At 38.6% G+C, this 19,122-nt stretch overlaps 2 protein-coding genes across 10 annotated transcripts in view; both read left to right on the top strand.

The window, feature by feature from the left end:
• OCLN (occludin) overlaps positions 1-3,375 on the top strand; it is a 43,031-nt gene extending 39,656 nt beyond the window's left edge. For all 5 annotated transcript variants that reach the window (XM_045022240.1, XM_045022239.1, XM_045022238.1 and 2 more), the window contains 2 exons: positions 18-59; positions 1,643-3,375. In XM_045022240.1, coding sequence (XP_044878175.1) covers positions 18-59; positions 1,643-1,744 — 144 coding nt within the window. In that variant the 3' untranslated portion in view covers positions 1,745-3,375. The remainder of the gene's footprint in view (positions 1-17; positions 60-1,642) is intronic.
• Positions 3,376-8,181: 4,806 nt separating this feature from the next.
• GTF2H2 (general transcription factor IIH subunit 2) overlaps positions 8,182-19,122 on the top strand; it is a 30,633-nt gene continuing 19,692 nt past the window's right edge. For 3 of the 5 annotated variants that reach the window (XM_045020466.1, XM_045020470.1, XM_045020469.1), the window contains exons 1-11: positions 8,182-8,319; positions 9,581-9,672; positions 9,753-9,830; positions 10,723-10,759; positions 11,694-11,780; positions 14,109-14,159; positions 14,723-14,777; positions 15,725-15,830; positions 17,837-17,927; positions 18,075-18,162; positions 18,818-18,925. In XM_045020466.1, the coding sequence (XP_044876401.1) occupies positions 8,299-8,319; positions 9,581-9,672; positions 9,753-9,830; positions 10,723-10,759; positions 11,694-11,780; positions 14,109-14,159; positions 14,723-14,777; positions 15,725-15,830; positions 17,837-17,927; positions 18,075-18,162; positions 18,818-18,925 (814 nt within the window). In that variant the 5' untranslated portion in view covers positions 8,182-8,298. Of the gene's footprint in view, positions 8,320-8,829; positions 9,063-9,580; positions 9,673-9,752; positions 9,831-10,722; positions 10,760-11,693; positions 11,781-14,108; positions 14,160-14,722; positions 14,778-15,724; positions 15,831-17,836; positions 17,928-18,074; positions 18,163-18,817; positions 18,926-19,122 lie in introns of those variants that run through there. The other 2 variants (XM_045020468.1, XM_045020467.1) reach the window with 2 other exon arrangements.

Below are 19,122 nucleotides of genomic sequence, written 5' to 3'. Positions count from 1 at the left end.
TTTCTCTCTAATTATAGGTTGCTGCTGATGAGTACAATAGGATGAAGGATATAAAAGCAGTAAGTATCATAAGGTTCTCTTATTCTTGTTTGTTATTTCTAAGGACTTAACTTTTGTGTGTGTGTAAAATAAATAAATAAAATCTTCCTTCCTTTTCTCCCTGTCCAACTCACATGCAGAGTGACAAGCACTGGAAGCAGGTGCCAAGTAGTTTTCTTTTAGCAGATCTCTAACTTGTGCTTGAGCAGTAAATTCAAGAAGTCTAACTCTGTCTTGGCACATCTCCAGTGTAGTCAGTCAGTCTAGTTGTGACTACTTATACCAGGACTGAAATTGGCCTAAACTACCTCAAAACCTGTTGAGATGCTTCTCAGTATGGCCATAATATAATGGGTATTTGTGGTGAGATGACTCCAGCTATCACAGTACTGAATTAATGGCAACTGAGTAAAGACTTCAATATGCTTAAAGCATTTTCTAGGCAGACAGAATGCCCATTAAATAGCAGGACTAATAAAGCGCTGGCAAAGGTTAAGTGTGGGGCAAGATTCCCTTGTCCCTCAATCCTAATATGCAACATTCCTGGTTTTCAAGTATTGGGCTTCTCCTGATTTAGTCTGTCAAACTGTATGCGTTTGTAGGCAAACTTTAGTAAGGGACTAAGATTGCATTGGCAGGGAGATACTGAATGGATAAACAGGTCTTTCCTATCTTTGCTGGTTTTATCTTTGTAGAAGTTTAATAACAGTTTTGCTTTTAACTAATCTAAATCTGAAACTTCTGCATACATGAGAGAACAGTATCTTCTGATTGCCACTTATGAAAACTTTGAAACAATAGATGAAATGTTGCCAAGTCTCATGATATTTAATGTCAGTCTTAATGCCCCAGGTGATAGAACCAGTTTATTACATGAGATTGTCAGCTTTTTAGTAAAATAGTTTCTAACCCTCATGGCTGTAGAACAAAGCTTTAAAAATGAACTCTGAATGCTCAAAGAAAGAACACAAGGCAAATAGTTCTCCCCCACCCCAAAAAGAGACTAACTCACAATTTTTTAACTCTTGAGATTGGCAGTACTGGAGTTGAAACTATGTACTTCCTAGGTATTGGTAATATTTTTGCTACTGATACTTGGGAAGTTGCTTTGGACCTTGCATAGGAGGGCTGACTGCAACTCCTCTCTCTTGATCAGACTGTGTCTGGGCTTATTTACATATGATTCCCTACTTGGTGGTCACCAATACACGTGTGTGTGTTGTGGGTTTTTTTTTCTTTTTTCCCCAACCTTGGAAGTTCCTATAAGAATGGATTCTTCTTACAGCAGGCTAAGTAAGCTGGTAAAGGAACTGGAGTATTTTTTTACAGTATAAAAGTAACTTAAGAGTCCAAGTGTTTATCATTATACAGACTGCCAGAATTGTGTGTAAACAGATGAGCTGCTTAGATTCCTGGGAACCTTTTCCAGATAGGACTCAAACTGATATTTACTGACTTTTATAACTCTGAGATTTATAATTTTATTTAAAATGGATTTTTATATTAATGTGCTGCCCTAGAGCCCTTTTCATATGAAAAAAATTACTTGTAGAGAATTCTGGTTGGTCTAATGCCACATTTGGTTTGTGTTTTTTGTTTTTAGTCAGCAGACTATAAGAACAAAAAGGCACAGTGCAAGAAACTGAAGAGTAAACTGTCACACGTAAAAAGGATGGTCAGTGATTATGACAATCGGAGATCGTAGAGGAGAAAAGAAGGAAACAAATTAGAATCACTACATGGGTTATGTCCAGTTTGTAACAATGGGCTATAAAACGGCTTTGGTTGCAGCTGAGAAGCAAAACCCCTTTTGTTTTATTGGTTAAAAAACAAACAAAAACCCACCCCACCAACAGCCTCCGTTTTTGTTACCTCAATGTAATAAATTTTGATACCTTGTTTACTATTGAGTACAGCCTCTAATAAACCAGACAAGGAATCTGTTCTATTTGAAGCCTGTCATTTTTGCCTGGGAACAATTCAGGTCCAAGGTTTGTTATCTAAAAGTTTGACTTATTTAGTATTAAGTTGCAGACTTCCCTCTCTTCCTCAACAGTGGTTGAGGACTTTAAATATTATTGCCCTTGTCTGCATATTGACTTATTCCCCAGCTTTGTTCTCTACTCCATATGGTATGCCCTAATTTTGAAAAGCAGTTTCCAGATAATGCTGCATCTCTTCTGGCTCCTAATTGCAACACATCTGGATCTGTGTTGCTTACATAAACAGTAAGCTCTGTGGCCTTCAAAATTTCACTCCTTCAGTGTGCATTATATCCCACTGTAACCACTCCATTCGTAGGGTCATGATTAACCATTTGTTTAGGAATGAGTTAAGTTGCATAAGTAAGTGTATTAATGAGACCAATATAGTGTGTAACTAATGAAAACGTGAAATTAAATGTGAATATATTTGCTTTTTTAAAAAACAATTACATTTGTATTTTAGATAAAAAAACATAATTATTGTACAGGCATGTATTTAGAATGACCAGTTAATCTTTTTATGTCTTATGTATGATTTGTAACTGTGTGACTGTGCAGAATCCGGATGTTCCTGTGAGCAGTTGTCTTCTGCTAAATATGGTTTATTTAGCAGAACTAAGTCAATCCATTGTCTGATGCAATTAACTTTGACCTTTTTTTTTTTTTTTTTTTAAAGCCAAAATGTTTTGACCATTGTAATTGAAATAGTTCGGTAGGGGCCTAAATAAACTAAAACCAAAGTGAAGTTCAGTGGTTTTAATAAAGTTCTGAATCTTCCTTTTTTAGGCTTAAATTCCCATGCTAGCTGCTAATTTATTTTTTTTGTTTGTTTTTAAATATTCTCTTAAGAGGAAAAGGAAGTGACTCTTAATGGAAATTCCAGAACACTGTTTTATTAGGTATAAAAAATCTTTTCTGTAAGTTGCACCCTTACATTTTTGATGTGATACTTAAATTGTCTGCAGTATATAGTTTTAAGTAAATCATTTTTCACATAAACTGCTCTTAAAAGGTAAGCAAGTTTGTGCTTCTAAAAATATATTTTAGCCTATGTTACTGAATACCTTCAATAAAACCATTTTACAAAAAATCTGATTTTTTTTTTCCTTCCACATTTCACACTGTTTGGATGATGGAAATAGATTATTCCTTCTAGTCAATTTGACTCTCATTCTCATGTGCTGGACCAATGCTAAAATATTTGGGTTGCAAATAGTACAAGGAAATAATGTGGGTTTCTTTAAATCTGTTTCCATTAGAATTTTAAAATAAAATAGTGAAAACATTTCACTTTATAAAACCTACATTTGGGGCCAAATTTTATCTGACATAATTAGTAGCATACTGCAAGTAAAGCAGCTGCATTTCAATTGGATATCTAGTCAACATGATTAAGACCAATACTATGTACATACAAAGACTACTGACTTGTATCTAATGTTGTCACTTGTTTTTGAAGCTGTATAATTAAACCAAGTTGCATATCAGTTTCTTGGAGTTCATTAAGTGAAGCTGAAATGAGAGCTAAAGAGAAGCACTCATTCTATTAACCTTTATATGTTCCTACTAACCAAGTGTTTTGAAAATTGTCTTTTCTTGGTATCTAAATTCTAGCTGCCTGTTGCAGTCAATGACCATATTAATTAGTGCTTGTTTTTTTAAGAAGGTGAGATTTCTGAAAATGTGAGTGCACATGGTTGGCTCTTTATCTAGTAATATATCCTTTTTGGAAGACTTCACTTCCCGAAACAGAAACATTACCTAAGAATTGTAGTAAAATTGAGTGATTTTTTTTTTTTAAACTTGCAACTGAAAACAAATACTCTACATTGAGCCGTTCACTTTAGTAGATTGAGCATAACATGTAGCATTTCACTACAGTTTCTTTCACATCAATAAAGCTGTCATAGTTCAATACATATTTTTCCATTATCTGGATACCCATTAAAACATAAAGATATGCATTAGCTGATGCACCTACTCTTCAGTGGGGTTGCTGACTCTGACTGATCTATACCTCATGTTTTCAGAAGCATCACAAGCCATTTTAAATTGGTTTCTCACAGGGAATATACTTAATTCACTGGGCTTTGTGCCTGTTCATATATAAAACTCTGAATTCTGTGCACCCACTGCTCTACCAGGCAATGACTTAGTACAACTTTAACTTGTACTCAAGTTAAAGGGGACTGTATTTGATATTTTCACCCACCTATTTATTGTTGTCCTTATAAGGAACTAGACTGTGTGTGTTCAGTCAAAGGCTTATATCTTAGTCTTGAAGTCTTATTTGTATTCCTTACTGCCTGAAAACTTCCTCATAAGCTTTACAGTATCTGCAACATCTGTGCTGAAACCCATCCTCTCTTGGAAAGGCATAAGATAGGCCACCCAGATGCAAGACTGAGTACGCAGCTTCCATCAGTTTTTTTGTCAGGGAAATCTTTTCAAAGGGACCACAGAAACATTACTAGCATGACATCAGGCACAGTGGTGAACAAGACATTTGATCTGGAGGAAATGTCCTTGTGACAGGTTTCCCTGGGGGTGCCATCTGGAACTGGGGCTCCACTGAGTCCCCCTGACCCACCAGCCTGGGCTCCCTTTAGACTGTACTGCTGTGACAAGCTACCCAGCCCACACATAGGCCAGGATACACCCAGCTGCAGTTACATGCAGATGCTGTGACCAGCCCTGCATGGGAAGGCTCCAGCTAAGGAACTTCCCAACTACTCAGGCATGTACCCCATTCTGGATTGTAAACCCAAAATTATATCAACTTGTGCTGCCCAGAGAACTGTACAGCATAAGCTCTTTAAATTTGCCCCCTCCCTCAATGTGAAGAGGAATATACAACAGCTTTTTACCCCGAGTTATGACTCCCACACACGGGTCTTAGGCAAAGCAAAAACAAGTTTATGAACTACAAGAGAGATTTTAAGTGTTTATTAGGGACAGCAAACAGATCAAAGCAGATTACCTAGCAAATAAACAAAACATGCAAACTAAGCTTAATATTCTACATAGATTGGCTATGAATAGCAAATCTTCACCCTAAGTAAGGATACAAGCAGGCTGCAGATTTGTAAGGGGCAAGCTGCACTTGTTTAGAGTTTGGAGTCACCAGGTGTTCCAGTCACAGGCTAAAAATCTCTTTAGCCTGGGTCCAGTACTTCCCCCAGTTGAGTCCTTGTTCCTCAGGTGTTTCCAGGAGTCTCTTTGGGGAGTCAGAGAAGAACCATGATGATGTCACTCCCCTGCCTTAAATAGCTTTTGCATGTGGCAGGAACCCTTTGGACTTGTCTACACCATGCAGGTTTTAGGGACAAGGCTGTGTTGACGCAGCCTTGTCGCTAAAAGTCTGTGTGTAAATGCTTTGTCCGTACTTTTGCTGACAAAATACTTCCAGCCCCATGAGTGGCATTAGCGTTGTCTGGCAGGAGAGTGCTCCTGCCCACAAATCTGTGTTCACACTGCCACTTGCATTGTCAAACCTTTTGTCTTTCATGGGAGGGGCTTTTTCAACTACCCGTGAAAGACAAAAGTTTTGTTGACAACTTTGCATTGTAGATATACATATACCCTTTGTTTCAAAGCTTGGTTCCCAAACCAGCGTTTGGAAAAATACTGATATCCCAAGCTAGAGTTCTGGTCACATGTCCCTCTAGTGCCACAGCAGCCATAACTTGGAGGCTTTCTGTAGCATCCTCAGGAAGGCTCACCTTCTAAGGCCTATTGTTTTCTCCTAATGGCTCATTAACCTGAATGGGTTCTTCCTAGCCAGCGATCTAGACTGAGAGACTTTTGTCTAGTGGGCATTCTCCATGTGTAAACACATTTGTAATACAGATGCATAGTCAATATTCCTAACTTCAGATAAAAAAATGATACATGCATACAAATAGGACAATCATATTCAGTAAATCATAACCTTTTCAATGATATCTCACATAACCTATCTTGCATAAAATACATCATAATTATGCCATAATCATATATCACTATGAAGAATATGGGGTGCAGTGTCACAGTCCTGTTCCAGAAAATCTGTGTGATGACTGTTTTGTGCAAGACTATATTGCTGTTTGGATTTGCATTAACACTGGACTGCACAAACACTGGGTGAAACCACTCCCAAGATTTTAAATGCTGGAAGATTCCAGGTGTAGGGCTCTTTAATGATAGTTCTCCTACTGTGTTAAAAGATGAATTGAATAAAATTATATTCTTCTCTTTGAACAATGAAACACTTCTGTTAAGTTAAAATTTACTAAAATTCAGCTATTTTATGAAGAGTAATCTCAATTCTTACTCACCACCTTGTATTTTAGGAGTAGTGTACAAACAGCATTCAGTCCACATCTCTCACCCTGTGAAGTGGGGAAATATCCCCATTTTATAGATAGGGAAACCAAGACAAGCAGAAGTGATATGACCATCTTGAAGTCTGTCAGTCAGCCATGGATTACAATGGCTTAAAACCATGTGTAGTCCACTTGACCATACTGTCTTAGTTTATTAGAAAATGCCCCTGAGTATGACCTGAACACAAGATCTGGAAAGGGTTTAAAGTCTATTTGATACCAAGAGCTGTCAGATATATAGGAGCCAGTACTTTTCAGAAGTTTGAATAACTAAATAAATGATTTTTAACGGTTTCCATATAGAGTATGCAATGAGTTTGCATGAGAGACTATTTTAGACACTTAAAATTTTTTTCTATTAATTAGTTGATTAGTCATAGAGCCATATCAAATAGATAGTGTTTTCACCCCTCTTTATTACACTACTGTGTAGAAGTAAAACAATTACAGCAGTGGTTCTCAAACTTTTGTACTGGTGACCCCTTTCACATAGCAAGCCTCTGAGTTCAACCCCCCCCACTAATAAATGAAAAACACCTTTTTATATATTTAACACTATTATAAATGCTGGAGGCAAAGCAGGGATTGGGGTGGAGGCTGACAGTTCGCGACCCCATTTAATAACCTCACGACCCCCTGAGGAGTCCCAACCTCCAGTTTGAGAACCCCTGAATTACAGACTCTGTGTCTTACAAGAGTGTTACTACCCTATTTGGGGCCATTGCTCTAGACTATAATAGTATCATTAGGAAACATTCAACAAATGGAAAAAATAGATGTACAGTAACTTACACATAATACTGTATTTTAATGTATAAATCCTACCTCTCAGATACTTCAGTTAATGACTAAAATAAAGATGATTTACACAGGTGTTTTTAGAAGTAGTGCTTTAATCTGGTGGAAAATCATACTTCCTTGACAACACATTCCCATTAAACAAATTTATTTATGAACAATTGGCATGATACCTCCACAATCCGGCACTATGTGAATCATAGCAAATGACCAAGAGAAACAGCATTATTATATGGGAAACAAGATTAATTTATATCTACGTGAACAGGAATTTTGCCCCAATCCTACAGATTTATGAACCTGCAGAACTCTAAACCCTGTGAGTAATCCCACTGATTTTGGAGGTATTCACACTATGTAAACAGTCTTTGGAGTACTGGGATCTTAGTCTCCTACTCTAATTACTTGACAAACAGTTGTGTGATTCATTATTTGTCTTAAGGTAAGGCTACTTCTGGATCTGAACTAGATCAGTCTGTCTTCGGTATAGATGCTGTGCTAACCATCACAGTCAATACTGGAGTGCCTTATAAACTCTAAATCAAGAGAACATTCTAGATATAAATACCTCCTTGCCCAGCACATGGATTTTTTATTAAATATTTCTTAGTATTGTAAGTTATGGTAGAGAGATGTCTTGTCTTTTATTCGGACAGTGGCAAGGTTTGTCCCAATCTTAGCTTTTAAGTGAGTTTCACAGCTATCAGCTGCTGTATCAGCTCCCACTAGTCTCATTTTTGTTCTTGCAGAGCACAGCTTGACGGCAGTATCAAAGACCACTTGTCCAATCCTTTTGACAGCTTTGAAGGTCAAACCAGGACATTAAACTTAATCTGGTATTTCACTGGATGCTAATGTAGATACCAAAGCACCAAGGTGATGGTGCTTATGATGATGTGTGGTGCCTAATAGGAGAGTTTCACATGTTGCACCTGCTTTTTCAGTGTCTCTTAATTCCTAGCTATATTGTGTGTTGTACCCATCAAGCCTGCCATGGTGTTGGTGACAAATAAATTGAAACATTTCCCTCTTCTTCACAGCAGCTCTGCCTTGTCTGGGTTGTTTCACGCAGTTTACCAACCAGGTGCTGAGTTATTTCAGGAGTTTGGGGTATGGCGCTATTTGTGTTTCAGGTAAAGCTGGAACTTGTCTTTATGCAACTGCCACTTAACTCCTCTTACCTCCTCCCAGGCAGATTTGAACTTAATGGGCGAAAGAGCCCAAAGGTTCAGAGGCCACGAGAGGGGACAGCTCTGTCTGGGGAGAGTTTCCCCTGGCAGGAACCAAGGAAGTGCGAGGCTAGACCCGCCTTAAGGTCCATCTAAGCCCGAGTCCTGTCTCTGACTGACGGCGGCCAGCAGTGGAGGCTGCAGAGCCTAGCACAATACCCAGTGGGGTCTGGGGACAGGTTCAGAGCCGTCCCCAGCGGGCCGAGCAGGGCCCGTGCCGTGGAGACAGGAGCGCGGACACTCCACTGCACCAGCGCTGGGCCGCAGCTCAGTCGGGAGAGTGCCGGGGTCCCGTGTAACTCGGGCAGCGCCTGTGGGCGGCCGGCTGGGGCCGACTCACGGCAGCCGTGCAGAGTAACGGGTCAGCCCGGCCCGGGCGCAGCTGGAGGGAGAGGCGTCCCTTTGGGCGGCCTGGGCCTGACCGGGAGGGCGGGGGGGGAACGTGCGTTACCCCCGTGTACCTCCCCCCGGGGGCCGGGCACCACTTCCTGCCCCGTTCCAGGCCGGCCCTTTCTGACGGCGGAACGTTCCTCCCGCGGCCTGGCGCGCCGGTCGGACGAGTTGCAATCACACCGAGCGTGTGTGTGTGTGTGTGTGGGGCGGGGTGTCCGAGATTCTCGCGGGGAGCTCGTGCGCGGTCCTGGCAGGTCAGTGGCGTGCGCTGGGATCCGCGCGTCGCCCCGCTAACCGCCCCCGGCCGGCCTGGGAGAGCGGGGCGCGCGGGTGGCAGGAGCAGGCCGGGGCCGAGGGGAAAGTAGAGTCGCGCACAGGCCCCCGGCTGCTGCCTCGGCCCCGCCTCTCCCTGAGGCCCCGGGTAACGGCGCCAGGCAGAGTGGCCCCGTCTCAATCCCTGGGGACCCCCTTTAGCTCTGTAGGAAACGTGCTTTAAATAACCGCCCTGCCCTCCCCTTTGTGAGGCGCGGGTGTGAGCGTCATTGACATAAAAACTAACCGGGCACAACAAACGCACAGGGCAAAGTGCTACCTGCATGTTAGTATTGAGGGACCTAGTTTTGACAAAAGTAATTGAGCATCTTAAGTCACATTTTTATTGTCAACACAGAGACTGATGCATTGCATTAGATCCAATGTTCTGTGGCACGTAATCAGACAGAATTTAGCAAAATGCCTTTGCTTATAAGGATGTAATCATTGTCCTTAACAGTATTATAAGCACGCACTTTTGGACAGACGGACAGACATGGATGACGAGCCTGAAAGAACCAAACGCTGGGAAGGGGGTTATGAAAGAACATGGTAAGCTTTGTTTTATTAATTATTTTATTTTAAGAGAGAAAATTTAATCTAACTTTTATGTAATAAATTGTTCATTGTAGGGAGGTTCTGAAAGAAGATGAATCTGGGTCACTGAAAGCAACTATAGAGGACATTCTTTTTAAGGCTAAGAGAAAAAGGTAAGCAGTCCTGAAGTTCTGAAGCACAGAGAACACATTAGGAAAAGCTCATCTCTGGAGTGAGTATGTTGAAGTCAAAGGAATTATATTGAGAAAAAATTGTCCCCATCAGATAGATTAAACATACTGCAATATTTATAAGTAAACATACTTTCTCTTTTCCCTTTTTTTTCCTCATTCTGTGTCTTAGATTCAGCCTCCCCTTCCATAGTTCCATCTTTACTTAATTGTGCCAGAAAGAGTAATATGAAATTTCTTTTCAAACTGTTTAAGGGCATTGATACTGGGTAGTTCATACCTCTGCTCCCAAAGAAAATGGGTCCTAAACTTATATTTTATATGTGGTAATGCAGTGTGCTGCAACTAGACAACTGAATATAAATAGCAGAATCCATCTTTGTATGCCCTCTAACAAAATATTGATATACAGATTAAAATAATCTGTTCATTATTGGACTGGCTGGATATTTGCCTAGTGCTGTGTTATTTGCACCACATTATAAATTGATTTTGTTTAAAATTCTGTGACTAAAAACATTCTAGGCAAAGGCTAGTTTTCATTCACAGATTGATGTTATGGCAAAACCCCTCAAACTTTCAAATATATTATGTTTGTGTAAATACTTCAGAGTGGCAAAGAAGTTCAAAACAAATAACCCCATTAAAATTTGATATGACTCACTGCACTGTTTTTTTCACTGAGCCTCTTCCACAGTTTTTCACAGTCCTGGTTGTATGCTTATTTAGAACCTAATCTTTCATCCCTTTTAAATGCATTGATGTTAATGGTAATTTAGCATGTGATGTAACTGTAGGATTGGCCTTAGTTATTGATGCTGTTTTAGAATCCCATGTTATAGTCTTAGCTCAAATTCTTCTGTATTTTTAACAGAATCTTTGAACACCATGGGCAAGTTAGACTTGGAATGGTATGTTTATATATTCCCCTTGACTGTTAGATCTAGTTTTGTTGTGTCTGAGATTATTTGTACAGTGGTTTTCCCTCTTCAGAAAACAGTGGCATCAAATCTAAGAAATATTTTTACTGACTTGATGTGCATGAGTTTGAGGTTTCTTTCTGTCCCAACAGACAATTTTTTTTTTTTACTTTCATGAGTTGGTGTGTGGTATGCTAAATATTGAAAGTGTCTGATATTCAAGAGACCTGGGTTCTATTTTTTTTGGTAGGACCTGCTTTGTGATACAGTTGAATCAGACAACCTCTTGGAGTTTGTTTCCCAATGTGTAAAATGGTACTAGCTTAATTCATAGAATATCAGGGTTGGAAGGGACCTCAGGAGGTCCTCTAGTCCAACCCCCTGCTCAAGGCAGGACCAATCCCCAGACAGACTTTTGCCCCAGATCCCTAAATGGCCCTCTCAAGGATTGAACTCACAATCCTGGGTTTAGTAGGCCAATGCTCAAACCACTGAACTATCTGTCCTCCGAATTCAGACCAGTTGTGAGAACTGATTGATTTGTAAAACACTGACTTCCTCAGTTGAAATGATATAAATACAAAATATTATTATTCCATAATCCATCTTTTGAGAGAGGATGAGAACAGTGATCATTTATCAGGAGAAGATCTCTGCTCACATTGTAAAGGGAGGATGGAGAGGAACTTAACCTCTTTAATCAGCAGCCACCAAAGACTCCATAAAGGCCATTATGCTGTTCCGTACTCTAAATATTACCAATGTGACAGAGAAGGCTTTACATATTGTCTATTTAATTTACTTGAAATAAACAGCAGTTATTTTAAATTACTGTCTTATAAATATGTTTAATGTGAGTTCTAAAAGTTTATTTGTTTCAAACCAAGAATTTGCAGAATTAATATCCTTTATGATTATGATTCAGATGCGTCACCTTTATGTGGTGGTAGATGGATCAAGAACTATGGAGGACCAAGATTTAAAACCTAACAGGCTTACGTGTACCTTAAAGGTATTTATTTTATCAAAAGTATATTAATCTACCTTTGTTGTGATGTCTGCAGATCACAATTATCTGGACTCGAACAGGATTGCAACTACCTTTGACTAATACTTATGTTAATGTTCCCATCTGCCTCTTCCCTCTTTGTCTGTTGTTTGTCTTGCATATTTTCCAAACTCTAAATCAGTGATTCCCAGACTTCGTACTAAGGCGACTCACCAACAGCATTTGGTCTTTTTTTTTTTTTCTTTTGTAACCCACCATTACATATATGCACCCTCTGCTCTGGCACTGCAACCCTAATCTTGGCCCAGTGCGAGGACTAGGAGAGGAAGGGCATGTTTGGAGAGTGAGTCCACTCTGCACTGATCCCGCAGTGGCAACTCCTCTCCAGGGTGTGTCCCCCTCCAGATGTTGTGACTTGGTGCACGGGGGCACAGCACTTCTCTCTCAAATTTGGCCTTGCCCCTCCATGGTGACCAAATTTGCGTGGGTGAGACTGCAGTCCCAGGTACCAGGTTGCAATACCTGGAGTAGGAAGCTGGGCTCAGCCCCATGGGAGAGGAGCTGCCGCTGTGGGATGAATGTGGGGTGGGCTTGCTCTCCAACCCCCCACTTTCACCAGGCTGGGAGAAGTGTATGTTTGGCTGGGCTGTGCAGTGATGGGTTAGTCTTGTCCTGGTTGTGGTGATCCGTCTAGAACATTCCTGTAATCCACTGGTGGGTTGGGACCACCGATTTGGGAAACACTGTTTCAAACTCTGTGCTCTGTGAGGTAAAGGCTGTCTTTGTGTTTGTTTTGTACAGTAGCTAGTACAGTGGGGCTGTTTGGCATCATTAAGCACTACAGAAGTAATAGTAATAATAATTATGTTAGGAGGGCTGTGGAGAAGTTTAAATAACAGGAAGTGCCATACAAAAAATGTGGGAGTTGGCAGACTGTGGAGTATCACCCGCAGCATGCAGTGAAAAGAGAACAAATATACTTTGCACTTCTTAAAAATAAATTTTTAATTTTTTGTGCTGAAAATATGCTTCATAGGTCCTGATTGAGTCTGTGATAGTGACTTACTCCAGTTTAGATAGGTATGACTAACTATAGAAGACTGAACTTGATGGAGATGATAAGGTGATGCCCTGACAATACTAAGCATTAAAGTTGTTTTAAAATATGTGTATTATTCTGATTTCCTATACAAATAAAACATTATGTGCTGTATTTATGGCAACAGTTTTAGCTAACATAGGAAAAACTTTCACATTTTGCTGAATCAAATACTCCATTTTTCTCTTTTCCCTGTAATATGTGGTGGACCACCTGCGTCCCATCAGGGTAATCTGATTGCAGGCCACAAGACATTTTGCTGATGTTGACCACAGGCACGGCCCTCTGTAGCTCTCAGTGGCCATGGTTCCCAGTGGAAGCTGCGGGAAGCAGCAGCCAGCATGTCCCTGCGGCCCGCTTCTTTCCGCAGCGAACCGTGGTCGTGGGGGGCTGTGCCTGTGCCTGTGGACGGTCATTGTCAGCAAAATGTCTTGGGGCCTGCAATCAGATTATCCTGATGGGCCGCATACAGGCTGCAGGTTGTCCACCACTGCTGTAATATCTTCCATGTGTTCAGAAGTATAGATAATGTAGGGTCCTTGGTGCGAATTAGGGGAACACACTTTGTTTAAACTTCATAGCTTTTTAAAAATTAAGTAATTATCAATATTTCTTTTGTGTGAATGGGGAAGACCCTCTGTTCAAAATAACTCTAATCTTCCATGTGTTGACCAAAATACTGCTTAGTTTTGGTTAGTGAATTTGAGCCATATGGAAGGTGGAATAAGTTTGGCTAAATATGACTTAGTCCTTGATCTGTTTTTGCAAACAGTTACATGTGTTTAGCTTTATGGACATGAGTAATTCCATTGACTTCATTGGTGTACACACATGCTTAATGTTAAATGTGTGTGTACAACCATTTTCAGGATTGGGACCTTAATTTTTGTTAACAAGATTATTGGTCGCAGAAAATAACTCAGTAATCGTTACCACTGACCTGTATTACAGACTAAAATTTCAGCTGTTGTCTTAATTCTAACTAATGCTGTTAGATCTATTTTAAATTTGCTGCAGAAATAACAGTAGTATAGTCACCATGTACTTAATGTAAGCTGAGATTTTTCTAAAGTTTCTGAAAGGTACTGTGCACCCAAGGAGAGTCGTGGGTAGAGAGTGGGAGGATGGGGGTGTTTAAAGGTTTTTAATGGCTTTATAAGTACTGTCATTTTAACAGAGATGAAATTACTGATATGTTTAATTATCTTAATACTCAGAACTTTTTTTTATAGTTATTGGAATATTTTGTTGAAGAATACTTTGACCAAAATCCTATTAGTCAGGTAGGTATGTACACCTGTGTTGGAAACCAGATTCATTGTTACTGATTAAGCAGCTGTCTGAAACCAAAGTTGGAAGAACTATTTTGAAGTTTTCATTTAATTTTAAACATTTTTCAACAGATTATTTTAAATTAATATTAGTCTTTTCCCCTTTCTCCCCCGATCTTGTCATTTTTGTTTTCCTCTTAAATGGTGAGGATGAGAATTCAATTGAAAATTGATTTACAGTACAAATGCTAACACAATTAGGATTTAGAATTGCATTCTTAATGCCAGGAAGAGGATGTAAAGAGACATTTTAGTCCTTAGGGGCTAGAGGTACCAATAAAGTGAAGAATTAAGAATATATTTTCATCTTAGTACAAAGGGAGTTATGCTAGTAATTTCCTGTATCTCAAAGTGAGAGCTGGTTTTAAATTACTGTGCTTGCAAAGAAAGCCTGCAGAGATTTAAATATGTGGGTATTATAAGCACTGATCCAAAAAGATCTATATAACAATACACAGGGTATACTAAGAATGTAGATCAAATTGATAAATCACTAATAGAACTATTTCTTGCAGATTGGTATAATTGTAACTAAGAGTAAAAGAGCTGAAAAGCTGACAGAACTTTCAGGTAGGAAAGAAGTATCCTTTTGTATTAGAGAATCATTGTCATCACTATAACTGTTGCACTCTACAGCCCTGATCTTGCAACTTGTTCCATACAGGCAGACTCTAATGAAGTTAGTAGAGCACCAGAAGGGTTTAGGGTCCACGTTAGTGGATCTAATTGCAGGATTGTAGCCTGTTTTGAGATAGGTTTCTGATTGGTCAGGGAGTCTACTTATGCTTAGAATATAAATATATGTATGTTTTAAGAGCAGAAGTCAAATTTCAGTGTTGATTTTTCTCTTGATAACTTTGTGCATGTAATTTGTATTGAGTGCCAACACATGACTTTCTCTATTGCCTGCCCTTCCTTCTCTCTTTTTCCTCTCTCACCAACTTCCTCTTTTATATACATTTTCATGATTCGGTGCGAGAGCCGTCTGCTAGGAGCTCTTCCCATTTGGAACAGCCTTCTCATATTTCTCCCTCATCAATATTTCAAATATCATATGAAAAAAATACCTTTTTTCTGATGCTGGTTATTTTCTTTTTCTCCTTGTTATCTGTTTTAACTTTGTAATTGTAGTTAATGGAGGATTAGAGGTGAGGCTGAGAAACAGGAACTCTTGATTTCTAATGTATGTTCTAACACTAACAAACTGTGTGGCTTCAGGCAAATCATTTAACCTCCCCTTGTCTACTACGCCATCTGTAAAATTGAGATAACTACTACCTTGTTTAGGTGCTTTGAGAGCGATTTAATGTTTGTACAGTGCTTTGAGGATGTAAAGGACAATGTAAGTACTAAATAGTATTGTTACTAAAACAATTTGTGATACAGTTCACTTTAGGATATTTTGTTTATGTATTTCATACTGTATCAGTATACATTTATAAAAAAATCTTACAATTGTACATTTTTCAGTTATCTTACTATTTCAGGTGAGTTTTGTTTTTTGTTTTTACTTATAGGAAACCCAAGAAAGCATACAACTGCTCTGAAGAAAGCTGTAGATCTGACCTGCCATGGAGAACCATCTCTGTATAACTCTTTAAATTTGGCCATGCAGACTTTAAAGTTAGTATATGTAGGTTATTATAGGTTTCATTCTTTTTGGAACAACAGAAACTGATAAAACGCTGATTGTAAGCTCTTTGTGGCGGGGAGCGTATTTGTGTTGGGAGTGATGCCTTGCACAGTGCTGCACTGATCCTTCTGAGATACCTTAAGGTGTTATTACAATACAGATAACTAACTTCTGCTTTGTACAATGCACAGTCAACATAATTGTCATTTTAAAAATAAAAAATTAAAGCATTTAATATTCCCAAACAAAAACTGTTTATGCTGCTGTTCAGAGGGGAATATGTAATTGTTGTTAGGAAAAATTGGAAGCATTATTTAATATTAGTAAGAAGTGGGGAACTTTTGGTTTTCTGTCTCTATAAGAGCACAAAGTATTTATCAAAACATGTAAACAAACCATAACTGTTAGTTACCTATTACATAAATATCAAATGTCCCCTTGTCTTTTGGTTCACTCCGTTTCAGCACCTTAGAGAAACAGTTACTGGCAAAATTAACACTTCTGAGTATTTCTGTATAGGATTTCATTCTCTTCTTTGAAGAGGTAGGCAAGACCAGAGCTGTTACATGCAAAGAGCTGAAAAGTGCAGATTTTGAACTTTTAACTGCAGATCCATTAAAGCAAAGAACATATTAAAATTTTGTTTTCTGCACAGTAAGTGGCTCAGCTCCTCCGATATGAACAGACTTTTCATGGAGCAATCCAAAGCTGTAAAGTCAAATGGGAAAAATGGTGTAAGTAGTGGTCTGTAGGAATGGTTTTAATGAACTCAGCTATGAGGCTAGGACAAATGGAACCTGGGTTACTGTAGCAAAAGGAGCAGTTTATCATAATTAAAAAAATAATTCATCATGTGTAAAGGCCCCACTCAGGATCCAAGCCCCATTGTGCTGGGTATTGTACAAACACAGCTGAAGACAACATAGCCCCTGTCCTAGAAAGGTTAAAATCTAATAACAGATGAAGGTTTGGAAATGGGGATATAGAAGACAGGTAAATGAACAGGATGATGAAATACCATCAATTTTGTTAGTTTCCTATTTTTTATTTTTAACTATTTATTTTTAATTTGGCTGTAGAGGTAGGGTCTGGGGGAATGGCAGGAGTGGGGGGTTAGTTAAAGATATGAGAAAAGGAAGGAGGAGGAAGAGGAACAGTCATAGCTTACCACCTGCGGCAAGGTCATCTGGCTGGGTTTTGTATGTATCACATGAAAAGTGAGTAGCTTTTTAGATTTTTTGCTGGGAGGGAGTTTGCATGGTAAATAAGTGGCATGAGAGAAAGAATGGATGTTCGAGGGAGAGTCTGACTGGCAAGCAAGAAAGGCCAAGAACAATGACAGTAAAGGATGTGGTGGACATTGCAGTAAGTTACAAGGATGGCTATTTAGAGTGGTTCTAAATTGTTAAAAGCCTTAAAAGGAAATACCAGAAGCTTGTTGACTGAGTTGATGATGATTTTTTTTCCTATAGAGAGTTGAAAAGAAAAGAAAAAAGATTATCTTAAAGCATTTGCAGTATTCTGATATGTGGAAGTGAGAGAGACAGAAAGACACTAGAAACTCTCTGTGAAAGATATCATAGATTTGCATCTCCGAATTGACCACAGAATAATGGTTTAAAAAAAAGAAAAATGCTCGGAGATGATTTGTTGTGGTCGTGTCAGACTTAATCTAATTTTTCCCTGGAGGACTGTGGTGGGATAACTTCAAGAACTATAACAAGCCATCAACTTGAAAGGGTTATTTCAGTAGGTTAGATTTTTGGAAAAGTATGACCTTATTGTGGGAGCAGCTCTCTGAGGGATTTACAGCATCCTTTGGTGTTTGTGGGCATTAGCCATGTGTTTTTCTGAATTTTGTACAACTGAGTACTAGGAAATGTTATTCTTGGGGATTCTTAAAAAGCCACAGCATCAGACTTCAACATACGTGTATGTAATTGTTATATTCTTAGTTTATAGCTAATTTAAATATACATCTTTTTACCTTCTATAGGCACATGCCAGGACATACAAGCAGAGAGGTTTTGATTATCTTCAGTAGCCTGACAACGTGTGATCCATCTAATATCTATGATCTAATTAAGGTATAGAAGTAAAGAATTAGTACTTCTTTTAAAAAAAAATGTTGATGCATCATTTTTGTGATTACTTTTAAATTGAATATTTATATACCTTTTACAGTTTGCAGTCTTGCTGATGCATTCGAGTGTTTTTTGTTTTTCTATGTGAAGTGTTTAAAAGCAGTTAAGATCAGAGTATCTGTCATCGGTCTATCTGCTGAAGTTCGAGTTTGTACTGTACTTGCCCGAGAAACAGGTGGTAAGTATATAGACTGATTCTGAACATATGTCAGTAATAGTCATTTAAGTCTAAAAGTAAGTCTGAAAGATTTGACAATTTTTTTTAAATAAATTCTAATGTTTAAAGAGGATTTTTTTTTTTTGAACATACTGTTGTGTTAGGAGACTATTTCATAATTTCTCCCTCTGTTTAAAGAAGTCATACAAATTCAGTAAATTTGATATGTAACCATAGTTGCTGATTTGGAAGAGAGATGATTAAAGAAATAAGGATACCTGAAAAAGTCTGTAGGCAAACTGCATCATATAAAAGTTATTAAATATATATTACCATTAGTGACTACAATGGTTAGTTAGTGTGGAGAGGGAAAGGTAGGCTCTCACTATCTAGCTTTTAGAGGTACACAGTCATACTTGTATATTAAAAAAAAATGTAACAACTATAGGTAACATCCCATATATTTTGCACTATTAGAATTATACATTTTTGCTTAAACTGTTTTCAAGTTTTGCCTAAACTTGATTTTCCTTGTTTTTTTTTTTTTCTTGTTCATGGTTCTGATCTCAGTAAAATTATCCATATATTATTTGAACAGGTATTATGATTGTGGTGCTTACCTATTCTTAATAAATGAGTCAGCGGAGAGTCATGCTTTTTTTTCTCTCCATGGTAGGAACGTACCATGTAATTTTAGATGAAAGCCACTATAAGGAGCTGCTGATGCATCATATTAGCCCTCCACCTGCCAGTTCAAGTTCTGAATGCTCCCTTATTCGAATGGGTAGGATCTTGTTTTATTAAATTTTAAGTGCAAGATTTAAGAATCTTTGGTGTAACATCCTCTTTTGTGTCTTCTGTATTAAAGTAATACGAACAAGGAAGCTGTCTGAAATCTGAAAAACATATTGATGCATAATTGTTTTCATTTTAATTTTTCAGTTTTAGCAAACTGGATTTTAACATATTTAGCAATATACC

This window comes from Mauremys mutica, chromosome 6 (genome assembly GCF_020497125.1).
Source record: "Mauremys mutica isolate MM-2020 ecotype Southern chromosome 6, ASM2049712v1, whole genome shotgun sequence".
Taxonomy (NCBI): domain Eukaryota; kingdom Metazoa; phylum Chordata; order Testudines; family Geoemydidae; genus Mauremys; species Mauremys mutica.
Note: the sequence above shows the minus strand (reverse complement) of the source record. Positions and strands in the feature narration are given on the sequence as shown.